The sequence below is a fragment of the Chlamydotis macqueenii genome, chromosome 1 (assembly GCF_036417535.1).
Source record: "Chlamydotis macqueenii isolate bChlMac1 chromosome 1, bChlMac1.mat, whole genome shotgun sequence".
NCBI classification, from domain to species: Eukaryota; Metazoa; Chordata; class Aves; order Otidiformes; family Otididae; genus Chlamydotis; species Chlamydotis macqueenii.
The window spans coordinates 13637522-13663044 of record NC_141556.1 but is presented as its reverse complement, the minus strand read 5'-3'; the positions used below and the strand labels follow the sequence as shown (position 1 = coordinate 13663044).

Below are 25523 nucleotides of genomic sequence, written 5' to 3'. Positions count from 1 at the left end.
GTGGTCTGAGTACTCTCCTGGGAGATGGGTTTTAAATCTACCTTTCCCATATTCTAAATGAACATTCCAGAACCTGTCTTGGTGCTTTTAGTTATGTGGCAAAACTGTGTGTCTCTCCCTTTCAGATCATGAAATGCCAGCAGCGTGGTGAAAGACCCCTCAAGACTGCAACTTGAGTGCAAGACATTTACATCACTTTGTGGTTAAAAATGCCTCAGAACTGAAGTGTTTGAAATAGTAGATTAAATGTATGAATAAAATATAATGTATGAGTAATGTTTTAAATTTTTCTCTTTAATTGATAGGATCCTATTTTTTTTTTTCCTGTCAGTCTAAAATCAGGTATTTAGAGAGCCTTGTTTTCCTGTATGGCTGCAACTGTCAAATTGAGGAAAGCTATACCAGCCTCTTGAGTGGCTTCAGAAATATAATAGTGTTCCTAAATCCTTGTTATTTGGGAAGCTACATTCCCCCCAGACTGTGGCTTGTTCAGTTTACAGTGAACTCCGCTATCTGCTGTGTGACTTTGGGTTGGACCAATTATTCTGTATGTGTAAAACTAATAATAATTATCCTTGGTAGACCACGTCTTATGATTGTCTCAAAACGTTTAAATATGTATAAAATATCGTTATAATTGATGACTATTGTGCTGCATTGAAAGCCTAAAATATCATTAGAACTAAGTCGCTTCAAGGAGGGCAGAAATTTCTAGTAATACTGAATGTCAAAGAAAAGAACATTCAGATAGTAACGTGAGGTATCTGAGCTTTTCAAATATCTTTGTCTTGAAAAATTCATTCCTTGGTCCCTTATATACCTTCGTTTTGGGATATTTACTTTCTCTTTCGAATAAGATTTATGTGATCTTGAGATGCTCTGCTGTCCTTCTGATTTTGTTATCAGTCTGAGGTTCTGCTGCTAGGCTATCAGCAGTCTGGTTGAAGCCCAAGAGACTCATTTCTCCATCAGATATCTGTATGCTTCTCCTACCTGGAGAAGTCTTGTAACTGAGGACTGGTCTTTCTTCCTGTTCTGTCAGGGAATGTCCATTCCCAATGATTCATTAGGTGTCTTCTTCCTCAGGAACTCATAGTATGTTACAGTCCTTTTTATGTTTTGTGCCTCTTATATTCCTTGGGATAAGTGAAGCAAACGTTAAAAACTGAGTTTTTCCTAAGTCTTTGCCCTTACAAGGAGCACTGAGCAATCTTACACTGTAAGGTACAGCCTAACTAATGGCAGAAATACTGGACCAGATCAAGACTGACAACTGCAGTTTGTTTATAAGCAAAATTTCTTTCCAGGTGGCTTTTTTAGATCCCTGCTGTTTTCTGTGTAATACTTAAAACTTTAAAGTAGTTAAGTCATCACACAACCAAACCCCAATCTTTTTCAACCATGAAAGGATCTAACTGAATAACAGCCGATGAACACAAGGGAGAATTTTCTGTCAAGGACTTCTGTTTGTTTAAAGGTCATTTTCTTGTAGCTTTTAATGTTTTTCAGTCTTCTTTTAAGGAATTTGTTTTTCCTTCTGTGGACTGAAGAGATATCTTAATCTTACAGACATATCTTCCTAAGAAAATAACTGAGAGCTCATGATATTCTTAAATTCTACTGAAGATTTAAATTCTGTTCCCAGAACTACCCAGTGTTTGCAAGGTTAAAGAAGTAATATATTTTGGTTTAACACACTTGTCTTAGGACTGTTTATTCAAAGTTTATCAAAAGCAGCAGGAACCATTTCCCATGATTTTTCAGAGCAAGGTTTTGTTTTGGTTTTTTTTTTCCTGGCAGATCATGGAATGTAGGTCAAATAGGAAACAACAAAGTTAAGACTGTAGGCAGATGTTAATTTAACTGGTGACTATGGCAATTTAAAACACGACAGCTTTCCATCTGTTTGATTTCTGGCTTTGTACTGGGAGTTAACATCTCCTGCAGCAGAGCTGCTGCAGAACATCCAGGTTTGTGTGAGCAGTTCAAATGATTGATATGAACAAACCCGAAGCACATCTGGACTCATTCATATAAACCATTCTCGTGACAGAGGTGGAATGTGTTGAGATTCAACTGTCGCAGTAATATTTTTGATGTTTTTTGTAGACTTCAGTGATTCTTTGATATGTTTTGTCTGAGAAAGAGGATGAAAAGTAATTAGATTCAACTTCAGTTCTTCCCACAATGTGCAATATATACCAAAAGTCCATACCAGAAACAAATTTTGATGTAGGATTCTTTTTGATTAACTCAATTGTTTTCTTTTTTAATTCACTAGTCATTCTTCAGGCAAGCAGTCTTTGTGTTGTCCACTGGTTTGTGGACCTGCCTGTTTGACTTCCTCATATGTCTATGAGAACACATTAGAGGACAAAAAGGAAGGCAGTCCTATTCCTTTTGATTTCAATTGGTAATATTATTCTTGAGATACAGATTACATAGAACTAGTAGCCACATGGATTCCATATCTCTTTGCATTGGTCTTTGCTTTATTTATAAATTCTGGCAACAGGCAGAAAGGCAACACTGACATAGAGCATGTAAGTCGTAGGTAACATATTTATATAAGCAATTGTAAATGTAATACATTTACACCGCTCCTATAAGGACAGGCTTATAGAGAAACAGGATGAAGATATAGGAACTTAGTTTCATGGATCTACTTCTTTCCCTCTTTACAAATATGGTCCTTCTCTTAACAGAATGAGTGATATTCTTTGACCACATGAATTTTTTAATAGGTAGAATCATAGTATCATAGAATGGTTAGGGTTGGAAGAGATCTTTAAAGGCCATCTAGTCCAACTCCCCTGCAAGGAGCAGGGACATCTTTAACCAGATCAGGTTGCTCAGAGCCTCATCCAACCTGGTCTTGAATGATTCCAGGGATGGGGTGTCCACCATCTCTCTGGGCAACCTGTTCCAGTGTTCTACCACCCTTGGTGTAAAAAATTTCTTCCTAATATCTAATCTAAATATACCTCCCTCTGTTTTGAAACCATTACCCCTATTCCTGTCACAACAGGCCCTACTGAACAGTCTCACCCCATCTTTCCTGTTGGCCCCCTTTAGGTACTGGAAGATCACTATAAGATCTCCCCAGAGCCTCCTCTTCTCCAGGCTGAACAGCCCCAACTCTCTCAGCCTGTCCTCATAGGAAAGGTGCTCCATCCCTCTTATCGTCTTCGTGGCCCTCCTCTGGACCTTCTCCAGCTGGTCCATGTCCTTCTTATGTTGGGGGCTCCAGAACTGGACACAGTACTCCAGGTGGGGTCTCACCAGGGCAGAGTAGAGGGGGAGAATCACCTCCCTCGGCCACACTCCTCTTGATGCAGCCCAGGATGCCCAGATGGCTTAGAAAGGTGATTTTTTTTTTTCCTGTAAAAATAGCACTTTTAAAGCATTACATATCAATGTGATTTTATGCAAGTGTATTTGTTACTTTGTTATAACTTTGCTCGTCACAAACATCAGGAGAGAAATGCTTGACTGCATTTGTGCAACCAATAACTTCATGGGTTCAGGTATCACCTAAATTAAATGTTGAGAAAACTCACTGACAAATCTTTTTTTCCTTGAAAGGCTAATAAATAAGCTTTTCCTGGCAACTTCTCATACTTATCCTACAAAATCTACTGCCTGTCAGTGTGTATGCAGTTACAGATGAGAGGGATTCCACCTTATTTTTTAACTATAATGACAGCATTGATTTAAAAATCATACTGTATTTTTCTTTAACTTTTACCATCATAGCCTTTCTCTGGAATAATGACTGATTGCTTAAACAAGACATATCCTTCCCTAAATATCTATAGTGTAGCACATATAAATTGTGATGCAACACTTTACATTAGAAACAGAGGTTAGGTCATGAAAACATCTGGTGCATAGTCTGAGACAGTCAGTCATCTTTGACTCCCTGTATTGTCAGAGGCAAGTAGGAGCCTCACTGAGGAGGTTTCTTCTTTCTTATAAATGCTGAAAAGCAGTCTGAAATAATTTAATGAGTTACATTTTTTTATTAAAAAGAAACAGACTCTTAAATACACTGGCTTAATTATTATCCTGTATTCTGGCATCTCTTTTTGCCTTCCTTATGCTTCCTAAAATCTAAAGGCAATACATTTCAGTCTTTAACTGCACGGTTTGGAAAAAATATGTGAGTGAGACAAAGTAGGGTAGATTCAGTAGTGTTTAGATTCAGTATACTTCAGGACAGGTCGGTATCTTCTTTTGAGTAAAAAGTAGAGATAGCTGTTGGTACATCAGCAGAATATAGAGACTATCTTATAACTGTTGCAACATTTATTCAATCACTGCATTTTCAAAATTTGACGGGATAGAGCCTTGAGGCAACATGGTCTAACTTTGAAGCTGTCCCTGCTTTGAGCAGGAGGTTGGACTAAATGGCATCCAGATGCCATCCAGATCCTTCCAACCTTATTTTTTTCTGACTCTACTCCTCTCTGATATTACATGAAGTTTATTTTTTGCTTTGCTATATGTTGTAATAAAAATTATGTAAACAAAGCATTCTGGAAAATGAAGTGTATACTTCAAACTCTGTACCAAAAGTGGTGAAGATGTCCTATGTATTTTTCAGGAAATCAGATGACATTGTCACAGAAGTCCTTATGACCATTAAATTCTCTGGCATCAGGACTGGGAGTTCTCAGAGCAGTTTTCTTGTGGGTTTTTTGTGAGATAAATCTATTGCCACAGAGGTTCCAAATACTACTCCTATAGACTTCTAATCTTTTTTTCCTTCCTTTTTTGATGCCCCATCTTGAAGTATCCAGGACATGATCTTCAGAAGTAATAAGAAGTCATAGAAATTCTCAGAAATTGAGAGCAATATGAACCATTCTATTTGGCCATTTAGAAACCAAACTAGTATGCTGCATTTTTTCTTCCTTTTATTGTTAGCATATCACTGTCAGTTCTAGTTAATGGCAATGGTGATGCTGAGGCCCTGGAGCAGATGCTTCTTGTTTTCCATCTCTGAGGAGACAGTTCTGCACTGTTCTCGCACAAGTGCAAGCTCAGTTAGGAGCTCAGTTCTGTGCAATGAGCTGAGCTTGAGGGGAAAGCTTCAATTCCCTTAGTGCATTATCATGAATCTAAGCTAGATAATTTGGAGGTTATCAGGGACAGGCAAGCCAAACACCAGCAAATATCCCAATCTCACCTCTTCTAAAGGATGAAATAGATTCTGTGGAGACCGATAGCCAGCAATACAGATAGAAATGCAAAAGTCATTGCATGGGTTCAGCATGCTTGTACCTGTTGCCCCCTGGCAATATGGAAATAACCCCTGAAAAGTAAATTTTACTAAGAGGACTAAGAAACACTTGATCTGTGCAGTAAGTGTCCAAACAATGTGGACTCAATGAGAATTTTGTAAGTGGATGTAGAGCTTTCTATTAAAAGTGGAGCACTTATCTTTTTTCTTCCCTGAATGTTTAAACATTTAAATATTATCCAAAAAGAGGTAAGAAAAGCTCTTCAAATAAACAACATGGAGAGAAAATTCCAAACCTCACATAGCAGACTGGCAAGAACAGCCATTTGCCAATTGGCTAATACTATACAGAAATCCTGAGTATATACAAACTATAAAATATATTAATCCCATGATATTCTTCTGTTGTCTGTTATTATAAGGCAAAAGACTTGTTTAAGTAGACCTTTCAGATGTTTGAAATAAAAAACATTAATATAAAATGTTGGATTATTCTATGTGTTAAAATAACAGTAGGTGTATCACAATGTATTGTTAAAATTACAAAACCTACAGCTTAGAATGAAGAGGAGGGAAGTGTTATTATTCCATTCACTCTTAGGATACATTTTAGTTATTTTGCAATATCTGCAAACATAATCAGAAACACGTGTTAGTGTCATCATTTCTCTGAAATGCAGAGATTCTATGGACTGTTGAAATTAAGTCTTTTCCAGGAAACCTTCAAATGTTTCACTTTTGTAATGATTATGAGTAAATTATGTTAATCAGTATTTTCTCGGTGGTGGCTATATTTATCTTCCATGCTTTTCTTGGTGCAAAGGACTGTGAGGAGTTAGACCAACATTCAGACTGCATCATCTTTTTAAGTTTAAAATTTGGCTTAGTTTTATTCATTTCTGGAGAGTCCCAAAAGAAGCGTTAAAAGCCTTGAAATTCAAAACAAGGAACGTCAAAGTTCTTAGAGTTCCTATTTGTGTTACATTTGAGTTACAGAAAACTTGTTTTGAAATTCCAGATAGTTTATTGGTTTATTGCGTTGAGCTGACTGTCAGAAAGGATTGAATAGCATCTGTTAAAATGGAGGATGTAAAAGCCTACTACAGAATGTGAGGGTGAGGAGGTGTTGATGTAGTTAGAGCCAGATTTCATTAATTTTGCTCAGATGGAAGTGTACCTTATTTATCAGGTTGGTTCTCTCCCTTTTATAGTTTTAATTCCCATTTATATTCTGACATCTTCTCTTTCTCACTAACATCTCATCTACATCCACCTCAGAGAAATTACTGTAGTTCCACACCCGGGGGCTAGCGGACCTGAGGTCAAGCTGGAAGGAGCTACAGAACTCCCTCAGATCCTGCAAAGATTGTGTGTAACCTCAGATTGTGCTCACTTTTCCTTGAAATTTTCTTAAAGACATTTTGAAGAGAGCTCTGATGGTGAGCTGTTAGTAGCAAGCAAATATGAAGTTATTACTGGTACGGATACAGAGAAAAGTTATGCAGGTGTACAAAACAGTTATCCGAGCATAAGTATTCTTCTGTTTTTCTCATGGATTCCTATATTTAAAAGGTTCCTATCCAGCGCCAGAAAATCTACCTTTTCCTGCTAGCAAAATATGAAGGATAAGCCCTTCCTTTTCCCCTTTTTAGCAAAATCTTTCTCCACAGTTTTTATCATAGGACAGGATTATCCAGTACTATTATTTCATGAGACTTTTCATTACTGAAGGCAACAAATCTGTTTTGGAACTTGGATTTGGGTCTATTTTGTTATATTTTGTTTTTCTGGTAGAATAGCCAAGTGTCAGATTGCTAAGTGGCATGAAAAAATGTAACAAAGTTAGAAAATTACACTCAATCAGTAAAAGATGAGTGTGAACTGTAAGAAAAGGTAACTTAATAGGATAGAATAAACACAACAGAAAATTTAAATTTAAAGGGAAAGATATAAGTAAATCCAGTAATAAGATACAAACTTCCATACTTTTTATGTAATTACATTTATGGGAGTACAGGGAAAAAGAAAGTAAAAAGTTGCCAAGCAATTATCCATTAGCAGCCAAATCTTCATCCAGCTTTCCAATAATTCTCCATTTAGATAAGGAAAATTTATTTTAATTTATTTAGATCATCTATCAATTTTGGATGTGTTGAAAAAATGTATGGGGTCCCACTTCATTGTATAATGAGAAAGAAAAGCTGAGAAAAGCAAAATACAGTTAAGTACAAGTGACATGGAAAGGAACTGGAAGACTCAACAGTTTAAGAATATTTCCTATTTACGCAACTCCAGATTTGAGATGGCTAGTGTAACAAAATGATCTCAGTTCTTTCCAGGGCATTATGGTTAATGCAGGACTGAAAAAAAGATGTCCTCAGTTGCCAGTCACAAGCTCTTTTTTTTTTTCCTCACTACCCCGTGTTCTCACTTGTTCTTTTCCTTTTCAGTGTAGCAACATAATTAGTTGAACTAAGGACAACCGCCATTTTACTTACTCCAGCAATGTGAGAGCTTACAAGCAATAAAATGAACTGAGAGTGCATCCTGGAGGGAAAGGGGAGGAGTGAAATGTAACATCTTTTTAAAATTTGTGATATTGGTCTTCTACACAGCTTTTAAAAATAGAAACGTGGCTAATACAGATCAAACAGAACAGAAGAAAATTATCACAAACATTCATTTAGAAATGTAATGTTTGTGTGTTTATGTACATATGTAAATACTGTTGGCTATTTTATCATAAGTTACTTTATTTGTGTGTTCTTGAATTATGGCTTTTTTTGAACTAACTTACAAGCTTACTTCCCTAAGGTTGAAATCTGGAAGCTCTGATACTCTTTACAATCGCTGGTGCCAAAGTAGACTGTTTTTTGAATTAACCCAGAGTTTATTCAAACATACATTGCTTAAACTGGAATGTTTTAACCAGTAATCATAGAATCATTTAGGATGGAAAAGACCTTTAAGATCATCGAGTCCAACCTTAAACCTAAAACTGCCAAGTCCACTACTAAACCATGTCCCTAAGCAACACATCTACACATCTTTTAAACACCTCTAGGCATGATGACTCCACCACTTTCTTGCGCAGCCTGTTCCAATGCTTGATAACTCTTTCAGTGAAGAAACTTTTGCTAATATCCTATCTAAACCTCCCCTGGTGCAACTTGAGGCTATTTCCTCTTGTCCTATCACCTGTCATGATATCACTTGTTACTTGGGAAAACAGACTAACCCTTACCTTGCTACATTCTCCTTTCAGGTAGTTGTAGAGACCAATAAGGTCTCTCCTCAGCCTCCTTTTCTCCAGATTAAACAGCCCCGCGTCCCCATAGGATGTGTTCTCTAGACCCTTCACCAGCTTTGTTGCTCTTCTTTGGACACATTCCAGCACCTCAATGTCTTACTTGTACTGAGGGGCCCAAAACTGAAGACAGTATTTGAGGTGCGACCTCACCAGTGCAGAGTACAGGGGGATGATCACTTCCCTGTCCTACTGGCCACACTGTTCCTGATACAGGCCAGGATGCTATTGGCCTTCTTGACCACCTGGGCATGCTACCTGGCTGTCCACCAGCACCCCCAGGTCCCTTTTAACCAGGCAGCTTTCCAGCTCTGCCCCAAGCCTGTAGCATTGCATGGGATTGTTGTGACCCAAATGCAGGACCTGGCACTCGGCCTTGCTGAACCTCATACAACTGGCCTTGGCCCATTGATCCAGCCTGTCCAGATCCCTCTGCAGAGCCTTCCTACCCTTGACCAGATCAACACTCCCGCCCAACCAGATGTCATCTGCAAAATTACTGAGGATGCACTCTGTCTCCTCTTCCAGACCATTGATAAAGATATTAAACAGAACTGGCCCCAGTACTGTGCCCTGGGGAACACCATTTGTGACCAACTGCCAACTGGATTTACCTTAATTCACCACAACTCTTTGGGCCCAACCATCCAGCCAGTTTTTTACCCAGCAAAGAGTGCGCCCATCCAAGCTATGAGCAGCCAGTTTCTCCAGGAGAATGTTGTGGGAAACGGTGTCAAAGGCTTTGCTGAAGTGTAGGCAGACAACATACCCAGTTTTTCCTTCATCCGCTAAGCAGATCACCTTGTCATAGAAGGAGATATGGTTGGTTAAGCAGGACTTGCCTTTCATAAGTCCATGCTGACGGAGCCTGATCGCCTGGTTGTCCTGTATGTGCTATGTGATGGCACTCAAGATGATCTACTCCATAACCTTCCCTGGCACCAGGGTCAGACGGACAGACCTGTAATTCCCTAGTCCCTTCTTCTAGCCCTTCTTGTAGATGAAGTCAACTGGGACCTCCAGGGTTCACCAGAACTGCTGGTAAATGATGGAAAGTGGCTTGGTGAGCACTTCTGCCATCTCCCTCAGTACCCTTGGGTGGATCCCATCCAGCCCCATAGACCTGTGTGTACCTAAGTGTTGTAGCAGGTTGCTAACCATTGGGTTTTGGGAGCTTCATTCTTCTCCCCATCCCTGTGTTCCACCTCAGGGGGCTAGGCACCCCAAGAACAATTGGTCTTACTGTTAAAGACTGAGGCAAAGAGGGCATTAAGTACCTCAGCCTTTTCCTCATTCTTTGTCACTATGTTTTACTATAGAGATTATCCTTAGCCATCCTTTTGTTGCTAATGTATTTATAGTAATATTTTTTATTGTCTTTTACGGCAGTAGCCAGATTAAGTTCTAGTTGGGCTTTGGCCCTTCTAATTTTCTCCCTGCATAACTTCATAACGTCCTTGTAGTCCTCCTGAGTTGCCTGCCCCTTCTTTCAAAGGTCATTAACTCTCTTTTTTTACCCTGAGTTCCAACCAAAGCCAGGCCAGTCTTCTTCCCCGCCGGCCTTTCTTTCCATACATTGGGACGACCTGCTTCTGCACCTTTAACGTTTCCTTCTTGAAGAGTGTCCAGCCTTCCTGTAGTCCTTTGCCCTTCAGGACTGCCTCCTGAGGGACTCTGTTGCCCTTAGATTACAGTGTTCCAAATGCTATTTTGATTGCTAAAGGGAAACTTAGTAGCTAATATTGTTCTCCATAAGATGTTTGCCCTTGTAAACAAAAATATATAAAAAATATGTAAGGAGATTGTCTGGAATGGAACGTCAGAGGCAGAAGCATATCTCCACAGATAGGGGATAGGCAAGGTCTGTGATTATAAGCCAAGAAGGACAAATGTGCCTGTTTCTATGCATAAAATATTCTGAGGAGAAACTACACAGAAAAAATTCTTATAATAGTTACTGTAGTTTGCCATTGAACTGGAGGATGTTCATGGCCACAAAAGGCAGTTTCCTTCAGGACTGCGAACAGCAGTTTCAGAAGATGGAAAGATAATAAATTTCTTGGCTCTAATTCCATTCTAGACATTAGTAGGAACCAAAGTTATCCCAGCTGGAAAATTGTTTACTTCTCAGCCCACCTGATGGCAAGCAAGACAGACTCTACCCTTTATCCTGTCCACTGAGTAGTAGCTCTAAAAGAAGGTGATCCCTACCCATTTTCAGTATTTTTTGCAATGACAGACTGTGCACAACCATAGTTCCAGGTCCAAGTGGATACCTACTATCATTGCAGTCCTATCCCTAACTTTTGTTATCAGTAGGGTCAACGTATTCAGGGACTGGAAATCATATCAATGTATTCAGGGACTGGAAATCTGCTATTTCTCAGTATGATAGAAATGTGTAAGGAGAACAATTGCTAGCTCCATTCTAGGCATTCAGTGAATTTCTAGAGGCATCCATCAATCCAGCTAACATAGCTTCTGAGGCTCACTTCATTTACACATCATCAGCTATCACATATGTGTGAAAGGCAGCCTTGAAAGTAGCATATATCTGTGTATCAGGGGCATCATCCCTTGGAAGGTTTTATCACCACAAATAGTACAATTTTCCTACAGTAGGCCCATGCTTTTCCTCCCTTCTTCCATAACTGACTATTTCTTCTCCTCAAATGGTTGCCTCTTTCCTTTCTTTCTCTTCTATCTGGTCAAGAATCTTGGGGAAAACAGTGTGCTGGGCTTTAACAACAAACCCTGGAATCAAGGTAGCCCAGTGCTGACTCTCTGATGGCTTTCCAAATAAAGTTGTGGTAATGGGAACTATTTGGTGATTATACTTTTCACAGAAGTCTCACCCCCTTTGACATGCTGGTTATGCTATCCATACAGTCTGTCTTATGTAGTCCTCAAAGCTACATGTCTTCACATTATATATAGCCAGCCTTACTGGAATAGGGCTCTTTGCTCTGAACTGAACTGAGAAATTAAGTATAAAATATGTAACAAGCTTATAGATATAAAGGAGAAAACATAGCCTCAAGGACAAGTAAGTTTATTTCTGCGGAAATACTGTCAAACATGGCCTAGGTCTGCAGTGAGAAGCTAAACAGTAAGAAAAATTGGAACTCATAGGTATACATCAGAGGAGCATGTAGAAAGAACGTTAGTGAGGTACCACTCAAATGGGACAACTATGCCTACAGATAAGGCTAAAAAATACATGGGTTGAGACAGGGAAATATTTTCTTTCTCACAGAAGAGCTAGTTATTATTGTGAACTTAAGTGAACACTATCTTTGGATCATAGAGGATGCCAAAATAAGTACTTGAGAGCTGCTTATCTTTAATCTTATGCAAACAAATGAAGGACAGATCTCCTTTCCTTTTCTCAGGGTTGCAGACAGCAAAGATTGTCTTTGCAACCATCAAATATTTTGCAGTGAATCTTAAAAAAAAAAATTATGTAAACAGCTATCAGCAAAATGTTTACTTCCTTTGGCCTATTCATTTGGGTTCTGCTTCTTGACCTTAGGACTGGTTCTGGATGGTTTCTCCTGGATGTTCAAGAAAGGGGCACCTGCAGAATAGCCCACATATTAATCTCTTAAATGGCCCCTAGTTCAGCTTAGAGAAAGGCCTTTCTCCAGAAGCCATGTCAAACCTAAGGGTTGAAGTATGACTCCTGAGATTTTCCTGGTGCTGTAGTAACTCCATTTCTTATTTCAGGAGATCTGCGCAACCACATTTCTTCGCAGGTTCCCATAAAAGTTGCAGATTTCACTTGCTGCCCCAAAAGGCTAGCTATGGATTTTCATAGAGCCAGATGACCTTACCTTTTTTTTTACCTGGATTTAACCTGGTTCTCCTTACTTGTAACCAAAAGAGGGGAAGAAAAGTTTTTCTAAAGAAATAGCCCAGGAGATACTATTGTGTTGCTGCTGTGATATTTCTCAGTGGCAACATTGGGCTCCTAGTCCTATTTCCTATTTATATCAAGAAGGACTGGCTCATTGGCCCAAATTACTGCCCTCAAGACATCTGAGGAATCACCTAAGAGATGGGTACTCTGCATCACACACATATGGTTTTTTTAGTACTAAATATGTGGAGTGGTTTGCTCTTGCTGAAGGCCTACACAGGCATGTAAGGCAATGTGTTGCTCCTGTTTTTTGCAACCATATTGCCTGCGGACACAACACTTCAGCACAAACCAGACTTTCAGCCTCAGTTTCACCTGTTCAGGCCAGCTGGTAGGTATCAAAACTGAACCAGTTAAACCATCTGGAAAACTGGTGACTTAGAGCCTGAGTTCAAAGTCAAGACAGAATTATCATGAAATATTAATCGAGATAGAAAATCAGAGAAGAAATGGTGGTGTGGGTAGCACTGTAGTTGTGACAGAGACATTCCTTATATTCTTATATTTATGCTTTGCATCATTATGTAAATAAGTATTTTGTCATCTGTGTATTTGATTTGGTTGTGTATTTGATTTGGTATGTTATCAAAGACTGTATAAACTAAAAGGCTGCCAATTACAGATATAAAAAGTTGCAGCAGAATGAAAATATTAGTGCTTAGGAGATTTCATAACTGTCTGTCTCCCTTCCATAGCTATTTTCTGCTGGAAAAATCACAGACACCAGAGTAGCTGAGCTGAAGGGAAATTACACCCTTCTGCACAACACTGTGATAAGGTAAAATATTCCTTTTTTAGACTTTGTTTAAGCATTACATTTTTAAAGTAGTTTTCTGTTGATGCTGAGGCCCAATTATCATTTAAGGCTTTCTTACAGTAATTGTTCATAAAGATGAAGCAAGAAAGCAGGGTTGAGTAACAATATTGTTTAATAGGAAGATTCAAGGTAGTTTGGGATATTTAAATACTTGTTTGAATAACATATTTGTTTTTAATATAAACATAATAATAACAACAATGAAGAGAAGCACAAACCACAGCAGACAAGATATAAGTTTAAAATAAAGATATATTTGAAGATCATGTAGCCAGAATTGTCACATAATTGAAAGACCGACCTGCTGAGCTAGCATCCTAGAGAGCAAGCGAAGAAGCTGAAGTATGTCAATGTGTCACAGAACAGAGCAGTCCTATTGCAAATATTGCAATACTACATTAGTATTTGTGACTAATAATTTTGGTATTACTTATAGTATACCCATAATTACCAGTAAAATCAGCTTTGTGATAGTCCTGTAATATTTCTGTAGTACCTACCATAATATCCACCATATTAACAATATTTTAGCTCAATTTCCCTGACAGTCCACATCAAAACTTTTATGGCAATTCTGCTTATAAGACAACCATGGCTCTTCTGTCTTTGAAGCTAAGGCCTAATTTAAGGACTGTAAAATGAATTCAAGTCCTATCTGCTTACTTTGATTCTGCTGGGATTTGGTGTGCCTCCTGGCAATCTGAATAGCAGTAAGTGATAAGTAAAGTAAAGTAATTTGAAACAGGGTTCCCAAAATCCTGAAAAAAGTTTTCCATGAGGTTAACTGAGTCTTCTAGTTTCATCTTAATAAAATGGGGAGTTAGAATACGGCTCTGACTTTTTACAAAGTCATTTGACTTTATTCAGATTACTGCATAGCAAATATTTTTGGGAAGCAAAATTAAAACCAGCACTTCTAAACCTGTTCAAGTCCCTAGAAAATGCAAGTAACTTTTCCTTAATGCTCAGAGCTGAACATATTATGTGGATTTTGAATTAGTTGATTGAGAAGGTTTCTACCATGTTGGTGTCCACTGAGCTGAAGTAGAAATGCAGTAGCTGCTAAACTTGATTGACTTTTACACAATGTTAGTTTGGAATGAGACTTTGATTGGAAAAAATACAAGTATGTTTCTACATATTTTATTTTATGTATTTATACAGCATTCTTTTATATAGCACATTCTTTTATGTAAAGACAATTCCTTTGTATGTATAATGAGTGGGATACGGCCTGTACAAAAACAGAACTCAACTGTCTTTTCTGTCACACATAAAACTACTGTAAACACTGTGCACCAAAAGCATGAAAATGTTAGATGGTAGATTACATCTCATTCTTTCCGTGGTTCTCACAGGAGTATGAAATTGCCATACTTCTGTAAGAAGGTCAATCGGAGAGAATCATGTCACATTCTTCACTTAGATGTAGTCATGTGTCAAAGCAAAACGCCAGCGTGTGAATGAGTACCCATGGGTAAATTTCTCTTACTGCTAAAAGAAAGCAAGATAAATCAATTACCAAAAATTGATCGTGATCTCCAGGATATTTTAAGGACTTTTTGGACATCAAAAGTGAGATTCACTTGTCCATATATTAACGTCGGTGGACAAGCACATCTGAACTAGGTATCTAGAGTCCAGTAACAGTCAACAGAAAGAAATAGGGACCACACTCTTCCTCCTTACACAGCCATCTGCAAGGGTCTGTTTTCTCCGTTGGCTATAAAGAGAGTCCTATGATAGGTTCAGTATGTGTGTGTACTCTTTTTCTGCAATGAACCGTTCACAGAGTCAATACTACTTCTTAATTTTTAGTTCTTCACCCTTACATGTACAGTACAGTTCTGTGGATCAAGAACTTATTTTTTCACTTATTACAATTGAATTTAATCTCTTTTCTAATTAATCCCCATCTGTCCCAGTGCTGTTACAATGCCATGTGGAAACAAATGACACTGCATGATGTCTTCAAGCTGTGTGTTCTTCTTTCCTTAAGTTGCATACAAAAATCTCCAGGAGAAAGTCTTACACATCTTAAGCAGTGTAGATCCCTGTGACAGCTGTGCCAAATGATTGCAACTCATCTCTCTGATATAAAATACAAATTTGTCTAATACAATGAATGCGACTAGTCTGTATGCAGATAATTTCCAAGGCTGTTGCTAGAGTATGCAGTTATAAGTGTATTGTATGGTCCTTTGTTTAATGGTAAATAGTCTTTTATTTCTTCATTTCAGTTTTGCACAATTTGACATTCTGAAAAGCTGAGAGGTGTTACCTGGCAGATAATATCTGTGTTATGTATCTTTGATACATTTCTTCACAGCGTTATGTGCTTTTGAATTTGTTTGCCGTGCAGCTGAAATTCTGAGAACAGGATGTCATCCCATTCTGGTGCTGTCTCACCCATCTGCTTTGTGGTGAAGCTGCAGCTGGAGCTGATGTACCTGAGCTCATATTTGGCCCCTGAAAAGCCACTTGATCACACAATCATGTGGCCCAATTGTAAATTTTTATTGTCTCAATTTGGGAACCTAATATGAATATTCTGATACATCAAGCTGTAAGAAAGTCAGGTAATAATGGCAGTTCACTGACAGTTTGTGAACCTTGTCATCTTAGGCCTATGTTAAATTATTAATAACTTCACAAATTCAAAAGCTGCCACGTCAGAGTTGGCAAGCCTACTTTTGCACTCATGTGATTCTAAATGTGTATATTGTGTAGATGTCCAGCTATTTCTTCATTGTCTTCAATTAAATTTAAATCTTCACATGAAAAAATACTGTTGACACCTATAGTGAGCAAGATCTAGTCTGGATTCAACATGCAATTCTTGTTTCTTTTTTAATCTTTTTTATTATCTTGAAAAAATCAATACTAAGAATTTTGATTTCGTGGAATAACCTATGTTTTTATGTAAAATTTATGTTTTATGTAAGAACTATGTGTGAAATTAATGTGTATTACTGCAACCAATTATATTTTCTCCTAAGCCAGCATGTGTGCAGTTGGACTTAGAGAAGATCTAAATATTGTATAGGATCTTGATTCAATAAGTCAATTTATTTTTCCCTTTAAAAGTTACTATGTAAATACATCGCACATGAAGTTATTTGTTCGTGATAAAGGCACACTCTTGTTTCCTGTTGAAGTCTGTGGTTTTCTTATTTTTTTTAGTTTAAAAAAGGAAGTGGTTATCTAAGAAGAAATGTTATGTGAAACAAAACTTTTTCTGCCTTATTATTTCAGCTATGTTTGTGCAGTAGAGTCAGTTGTATATTTTGTGTTTTTATAGTTACCATCTCAACTCTGTTCTTCAGTGCGATTTAATTTAGTTTTTGTTGCTAGGCCGTAAATGTCACCTTGAGCTAAAGTTTGTGTATAGAGTTTCTCAATATGGGAGATTCTAAATATCTTTGTTTTAAAAAATATTAAATTGCATTCTATTTTTAATCAATAGAAGGCACATGATTGATAGAGTTCTTTATTCTTCCACATAACCTGTGACTATTTTTAGTATATCATTATACAAAATTTATAATGTGGTAATATTGAGAAGGCATATGCGATGATTTATGTAGCATAAAGAATAAGTTTATATGTTGTGCATTGAATATGAATTTTCATACTGTAGTTCTTTAAGACTTTCACATGATAATCCGTGTATTTTACTAACAGCCTTAAAGATCTTAAAGATCTATTATTCAGCTATCACCATATAGGTTCCTAAGTATGCTATGAATACCAGTCTTGTAACATCAACAGAATATCACAGTTTGTTGTTTCTGTGAAGCTAGACTTCAGTGATACAAGTCAGATCAGATATAATTGGTAAGATATAATTGATCATGTCTACAAGCCTTATAACGAGCTTCCACCGAAGTCTACAAATGTATTTGCAGCTTGTGTATGATTAAATAAGTTACTTCAGATACTGGTAACATTACAGCAATAGCAACATAGAGTTCAGAACTGGGTGGGTATTCTGCTGTTTACGAAGAACTTAAAGGTGTCATATAGCCCAGACGGGGCGTTGTCCTGGTGGATACTTCCCTGTCATTGGTCCCCATTGATTCAGATCTAGCCCTCGGCACTTCTTAGGATAAATGGATTCCCTGTCTCTCTTTGCTGGTTCTACGAGGTGCTGGACAAATAAATTAGATTAACTAATTAGTTAGTTTTATCTGTTTAAATTAGACAAGATTAATCCCTTCCCAACTCTAGGTATGCAGAATAAAACCTCACAGATTCCACTGCTCTCGTGGGATCACAAGGTAATTCAGGTTTGAACAGAGCTCAGGAGGTCTCTGCTCCAGCCTCCTGATCAAGGCAGGGTCAGCTATAAGGTCAGACCAGATTACTCAGGATTTAATCCTGTTCTCCTCTTGAAAACCTTGTATTAAATATTATAGCTAGGTAAAGAGGTATAAATGCAAAGCTTATGCTTCTCATTGCCTAGATCTAAATTTTTCTATTTGATATAGTTTACAGGAATCTGGGATGCAGCTGTTGCAGGAAGCCAAACGTCTTAGTGTAGAACTGGAACAACAGCAACATGAACTGGAAAAAGCAGAACAGTTCCCTGAAGAATCCTCCAGTGAAGTTTCCCAAATAAGGAAACAACTCCTTAGTTGCCAAAATGAATACAATGCTAGTAAAGAAAGAAAGTATGAAATTCAGTTCAAAATGGAATGGTAGGTGATAGCGGTCAAATGCTGCTGATTTTATTATAGCTTATCCAGAAAGATGATAACTTAGAATATAATTCAATCTCTCCATCTTACATGGGCACATTTCTTGGTCATTGTTGTTAAAAAAAATTGCCACAAACTTTCCCTAGTAACAGCAATATTTCAGTGATAAATGAAATTACCCTGGTGTCAGATTTGTAGATTATTTTAATTTTAGAACATACTATGATGTCCTTTGAAACGCTGTTTAAAATTTACTACATTGCAAATTAACATAGATAAGCAAAATTAACAGCCACAGTTCTAGTCTAGGACATCTCTAATACAAATTTTTAAAGTGTCTTAGAGAGGTAGTGACTGGGAGTTTATGGAAACAATGTCATAAATAGACCCAATGCTATTCTTAACATCAGAAGCAGAGTTTATTCAAGTTTTCCTATTCAGGTATTTAAAGGAGAAGTACTTGTATATTCCCATGTCTGAAAAATGATGAATTTGCTGTGAAAGAAGTGAATAGTTGACATAAGGAAAAACATGCAGAATAAGGTTGATATTGTATATTTTTTAATGATCTGCATATGTGAGTGTGTTGTACTTGAAGCTTTTGTAGTAAAATTACAAATAGTACTCTTGCATTTTTGAAAAATATGTACCTATGGAGATAAACTCATATTTTCATTTTGTGAGGGGAGTGCTATTTTTACCCACCTTCAGCCCACCTGTAGTGTAGTTTATGTATATAAGCCAAATAAATAATGTCAGCACCTCAGTAGTTAAAACTATTTTTCTGCAAGGAGAGCAGGGGCACTGTATGAACTACATAGAGCAGATTTTTCTGGCAGTTCTTTCTGGATTTTTTTTTTTTTTTAGCCAAATGTTTGCTCTAAGAGAGAAAGAAATTGAGAAAGAAGCAAATTGGGAGTGGGAGAAATACATGGAAAGCATCTGGAAAAAATTATTTGCTATGAGATAACTAAGCAACATGAAGTTTCCTGAAATAATTATTAAATACAGAATTTACTGCAATTTCCAAGCAGTCCAGAAATAAGCTCTTCAAAATATCATGCTTTTTACCCATTTGTCCTTATATCTTACGAAAGTTTCTCACTGATTTTGCATTACTTTTCAAAAAAATGATGGGCTTCTATTTGTTTTGGGAATATTTACTCATTCTCTGTTTTCTACCTCTAGTCAAAGGGAGATTTCTGTCCTACACAAAATGCAGTTTAGTATTGTTTCAATTACCCTTGCATGTTTACTGCATTAATTCTTATGTAGGCATTGAATATCCTATCATGGAGATTAAAAATACACTTTTTGTGTCAGTCATACTGTGAAAAATGCTCTTTCACTTCAGTAAGAAGCTTTGTCTGTTTGGTCTTATGTATTGCATGAGATCAAAACCAGTTGTATAGTCCAATCAGAGGTCCATATGACGCAGTATCTAACAGTGACCAAAGGCACAGCCCCAGCCATTTGTGATACAGGGATTTAATGAGCCAAATTCCTCTGTATTTAGGGATACTTAGTTGATCCCTCTTCCTTGAACGTCTCCTGTCTCGTCCTTGACTATATTGACTTCTGGCATTGCAACACTCTGGGCAATGAGTTCCACATATTAACTATACAAGAACTGCCACCTCTTATGTTTTTTGAACCTGACACCTACCGGCTTTATTTCATGCCCTGTAGTTCTGGTATTGGATGAGATACTGAACACCTGATCCTCTCTTCATCTTCATTGCTGCAGGATGGTTTGATAGATCTCTGTTGTAACTCCCCCCCCCCCCCCCCCCAGTTTGTCAGCTTTCTAAACTGAAAAGCTACAGATTACTTAATTGTTCCGTGTGTTTGGACTCTGTTTCATGCTTGGTGGTAGCATTGGGTCCTACGTGTGTCTTGGGTGTGGAGCGAGGAGGATGTGCCTTGGTTATGTGTGGATTTGTTTACTGGGAGAGAAAATACTGCTTTCCAGAAACAAGAGGGATTTTAATGTTGGTGTAGCATAGAATAAACATGACTGGTAGAACGCATATCTATGTGGGGAACAGATGGGTGAATAATAGTGGGGAAATGAGCTATAAAGAAAAACATCAGCTGTGAATACGTGTTTGTAAAGAAGGGATGGATTTGGTGCCTGTGGAAGGCAGTGAAAATGCATGTCCAGAATGGAGCTGTGAGTAGCAGGTGATCTAATAGTAACACTGTTGTGAAATGAAGATCTGTATGCCTGATGGCTTTATACAAATAATAAAGCAATGTGTTCTGAAATATCTGTGTGCATGGACAGTGTCGCAGACAGAGGGGAAGCTGCATCAAAGGTAGTGTAAGTTTGATGTTAGGTGACTGCTTGGTTCCTTTCATTTCTCAGGACAGGAGCTCATGGTCCAAACTTTCTTGGCCCTTGATCTCTCTGGAGCACAGTTTCCCTTGTTGGCCCAACTGTGTTAATACAATCCCAGCTGTGCTTGGCACTTGCAAGTAAACTTCTCTTTGGGAATTATGAGTAATAGCTGTTTATTCTGAAAACAAACATGTTGTTTATTTACCTTCTAAGGTATAGCAGGTGGGGAACGTGGAGGGGGAAAGCTTTTGAAGGGCATATCTGTGTCTCTTACCTATTGCTTTATCCTTTTCTTAAAAGTCTTGGATGCTGTCTACTTGGAAATATTGCTGAGCTGGAAGTGAGAGAGCACCTCTGCAGATTTTCACCTTCCCTGTTTCTGTAATCCTTTCTTTCTCTGAAGCATCTCTGTAGTCTCTGCTGCCTTTACTTCTTGCCTCAGTTCACTTTCTCGGGTAGCTAAGGGCACTTAGCACTCTTGGCACCCAGATTCAAATCTAAAAACAGTAAACTTTTTCTCTTGAAGAGTCATATAGATATACCATAACATTAGCAAAGTTGGGTTTTTTTTGTATCAAGATCCCTCAGTATTCTATGTTCTCTTTTCCATATTTTATTTCCTGTTTGCTTGCCTCTGTAAACAGGTTTTTTTTTTTGCAGATCAGATACCTTTTTCAAGGTGATATTTCATCTTCTCTTTTAATTCTTTATTGTTCCAAAGGGTATTCAACATTCCAAGAGTAAAGTTAAATTGCTTTCAGCACTGTAGTATCAGCAGGTTTTCAGAAATTTTGTGACTTTTTTCATAGCTTGGATAGGTACCTGAGGTATGCAGAAGCAGCTCTGATGCACTTCAGCTGTCGGGGAAGTCACCCTGAGGGTGACTGTGTGGGTGTGCTGTACCCCCACTGTCACTGTGTGCCTCCTCTTCCAGCTCATGTTCCTGTTCTGTTGTGTGGTCGTACTGGGTTTGTTGCCTGTGTGTTTGCCTGAGTGCTCGGCACAGCTGGAACAGTTGGAAGGATTTTACTGAGATTGTAAAGTTTGGGTCACTACCCCAAGGTCAGAGCTGACTCCAGGATTATTCTTCCTCTCAAAACCTATTAACCAAGTGTAACAAGTAATGCTACGTATTTAGTCAGTAAATAAGAATATAGACCAAAAAACTAGGTTAGCACAGGAATGAGGAAAGGATCAATGTGATCAGCAAGAATTTGCTCTAGCTTGAGGAAACTTTTCATTTTAATGTCCTGCTTTGTGAGACAAAATAAAGCTGTTTTTCTTACTGTCAACAATAGTTTATTACTGAGAAACAATAAATTTATAATCTAAATTATTTTTTCATCTAAACTACGTATTTGAAAGTAAGCAATTAATTTGTAATGAAATTATCTATAACAAGAGTTTGGAGGTTGAAGGTGCCTGATTTTTGAAAAGAGTTTTATTTTAAAGCCCAGGTCCAATCTACAGCCCTCAGTCATTTCTGCAGGTAGCAAAATGGCTATTCAGTGAAGCACTATTGCATGCAAGCCAGGATTGCAAAACTGAGTTGGTTCTTGTAGAAGGATTGCAAGTACGGAAAATCATTTCAGTGCTTGTAATTATTTCAGGATTAGTCACTCAATAATTGAAAAGTGAAAAGTTAAGCTTTTGTCCATAGTTTTTCTAGTAAAGAATTAAGAATCATAAGTAAAATAAATTGAGTTACAGTTGAAGTTGTTATCAGCTAGTCTTGTGACTGTGTTCTCCAGTGCGAGCGCCTTACAGGAATCTCATGCTGGCAGCTTGTCAGCTGTGATATCTTCTACTTGTGGTCACTAGATTTTAGTTGTGAGGTGCCGAACACCTTCTCCTGATTCCTCAGCAATCCCAGCTGTATGTTAGAGTAGCTGAAGGAGTTCGCTTTCTTGCGTGATGGGATTCTTAATGACAACGTTCTGGATATTTTGTGAGCTAAGGAACTGAAATGGACCTCTGTTGACAACTACCACTACATTTCTTAATCTCTCTGACTTAATTTTTTTATTTCTGTGTCAGTTTGCAGCTGTAGACATCTCTCAGGGAAAAGTCTGGAATGTATTTTCATTAATGGTCCAATTTTCCTAGTGCCTTTTTTAAAACTCATTACATCTGCATCGACAACAGCTATTAAGCTTCATGAAAATAAGTAAAGCAACGTGAGAAACATTTGCAAACATTAATGCTAAAACTTATGAGTTTAATCTTCTTTTCATTATGTTTGTTGTTATAGGTATAATAATAATAATAAAAACCACATGATGTTGAAAAATACATTCATCAAAGAAGGGCTGTAAAACAATGGCAATTATAAATGCCTAATGCTTGTTGAAGCTATTTTGTTTGTTGTTGTGATTAATGTCTAAGTATTTTAAGGCAGTCACAAGGCTGATGTCCCTATATCTCAGATTACAAGATTCAGATGATAAGACCAGATTTTCTCTGCTTACCTTACATTAAATTTCTATGTCCATATAGCTATTAAATCAGAGACTGGATTTAAAATCCATGAAGAATCTTATTTGATTTCTTAATCTGACTTATTCATCTTGGTCTCCCTTTAGTCAACAGAGAGAAATATGTTGTCTTCAACTGGTAATTTATCTCGTGCTAAAATAGGTACCTGGGATGTCCAATGACCTGCCCTTTGGTGGTTCCGGCTTTTATCCCTGATAGTAAGGAAGCCTGGGGATGTTAGCATAGGGGCACCTGTCTAACTTTTGGATATGGCAGCTGGACCAAACTCATTGCTCAAAAGGGAGAGATTTAACTTTTACCCCCTTTTTCATGTCACACCTTCACTGTTTTGTTGTGCAAAAGCAGTTGGTCTGCCAGCTCTTAAGGCAACTTAACTGGGTGCTTGCTGTTCAGCGTTGCCTCTGTTTATGTCACAGAAAATGAGGTGTTCAAATCGTTTTACTTTTGCTGGATGGAAAAGTCTTTATTGTGGAACTGGAATGGCTCCACAGGAATCTGTCCTCATGAGTGAGGAATGTGACTCAGTGTCAACTTTGCTCTCCCTCCCGATGTTTGGGATTGCTCTTTTGATTGTCTGGCATGATATTAAAGAGGGCACAGCATGGACTGATGACGAGCAACGCAGTACCTCTTAATCAGTTTGCACAGGACTTATTTAATCAGGTTTTGTGGCAGACAAAGTTACAGGTATTGGTGCAGAGTGGACATTATTATAATTAGTGTGATTATGCCAGTCCCAAGGAGTCCAACTAGGAATCCTGCCAAAATGTGCTGGGAATATGAATTACCCTTATTAACTTATTTATACACTTAGACAACCTGTTGGTAAGTGAAAACATTGTCTTTGACCTGTGTGGCATTCCAACGCAATATACTCAGTTGTAGCTTACAGGGACAGTACACAGGAGCAGACCAAAGATGCTATCACAGAACTGAAGTAGCTCAGTTTTCAGTGCAGTTTAATCCCTGTACTCTCCTTCATTGACTTCAAACAGTGCAACATAAAAGTAGTTCCTGAGCCGTGTTGCAGCAAAGAAGAAATCACCTTATGGCATTTCCTTCTACTTGCTTGTACTTGCACTGTACCTGCAAAATACGCCTGTGTCTTTCTTCACTCTTCTGTGCAATTTCTTAAGTTATAATAGATTTTGCAATAGGGTTTTTTTAATAATTCATTTTATCAGCTTTGGGGGAAGACTGATCTAAATTAAACTTTTTTTCTGTGAAATATTTTTTTTTTGCAAACTCATTCACTCTGTGGGTGTTCAATCACTCTGGCATTCAAATTAGTTTGTAGATTTATCAGTCCCTGTAAAGGCACACTTGTACTCAAGTATACAAATATACATACATACTGTAAATCAACAACATTTACTCTCTGCCTTTATTTTGTCTTTGCTCTTCATCTAAGCCAGAGCTTGTTCTTCATGTTTTGGGGTTTTTTTGGGTTTGTTTTTTTTTTTTTGGATTGCAACACCACCAACCCAGTTCTCTTTTTTGACTGTTTTGTTTCCTTGACTGGAAAGATGTTGCCTGAGGCTTCCAGGTATAAGCTTTGCTCTTTTTGTTGGAGGACCAAAATATAAGAAACAATTTACTGGGGAGGGAGGAACCTTAAGTCAACACTGGTGAAGAATTGAGCACAAGATTCCAGGGAGGATCCTCCATAAAACTGGCAACTAGAAGACTGATCCTTCTTCCCATGACCACCACCTTCTGAAACCTCAACCACCACACAAAGTCTTAGGCTGCCACTGAAAGTACTGATCAACTGCCTCTCTTCTGTATCAACCACATTCAGAGGCAACTGTAATAGCTGCTTTGGATAGGTGTGTCATAGTTTATAGCTCTAAGTGACACAGCTATTTTGTAAAAGTCTATCCCCTTCTGTTAGTACTCCCCTTATTTAAAGAGTTCTTTGTTCTAACAAACGGTCCTGAGTCTCAAGGTGGCCTGATCAGCACATCCTGCAGCTGAAGTTGCAAACACAAATTTAAATGCTAAAGTTGATTCTTTACTATATCTGGGACAGAAGATTTGGTTGCTTGACCTATTGCCCAGCTGCAATCTTTAGTCCTTTATAGCCCGAGACTCAGAAATGTAATCATAGATTACATTACATCAAGAAGGACCTGCCTCCTTCTTCCCAATCAAAGACTTAATTAAATTCACTTTGGTTGTGATGGCATGCAGACTGCTGTAGCCTATTTAGCTCCTAGACGTGCAGAATTGTTCTGTTCATGCACTGGGGATGTGTTGACATATTTATTCACTAGGGCTAATTTTTTGTATTTGGCAGTATTTACCTAACCACCACCAAGAAGCTCCTTATTATGAATCTAACAAGCTTGTTGGTTCAGCTTCACTTTTATAGTCACTCCTTTGTCCTCCTCAGAGCAACATTACTGAAAATACACCCAGAAGATCTCAGAGCTTTCCTGTTTTTTCCTTTCCTCCTTCTCTCCTCCTTCAGCATCTGTCTCTATTGTTACCCAAAATGAAATTGCAACACAATTTTGTTAAGGTTACAATCACCATGGCTATACAGTTTAGTTTTCTACTATAACTCATCACCTTAGTCTACATCTCCTGTCACTTTTCAGGATTTTTTTCACAGGAGCCTGTTCAGGTTGGAGGAGCTTCACTTACAGTTGTTTATAGTGTGAATGTGTGCGTGAGCAATCACTCAAACGAAGAA

General features: G+C 37.9%; 1 protein-coding gene across 1 annotated transcript in view; it reads left to right on the top strand.

Annotated features, from left to right (window-relative positions):
• The window catches only part of CCDC146 (coiled-coil domain containing 146), a 65779-nt gene that overhangs the window by 15591 nt on the left and 24665 nt on the right, over positions 1 to 25523 (top strand). Inside the window, exons 2-3 of the mRNA XM_086739908.1 lie at positions 13167 to 13249; positions 17779 to 17988. Coding sequence (XP_086596034.1) covers positions 13167 to 13249; positions 17779 to 17988 — 293 coding nt within the window. The remainder of the gene's footprint in view (positions 1 to 13166; positions 13250 to 17778; positions 17989 to 25523) is intronic.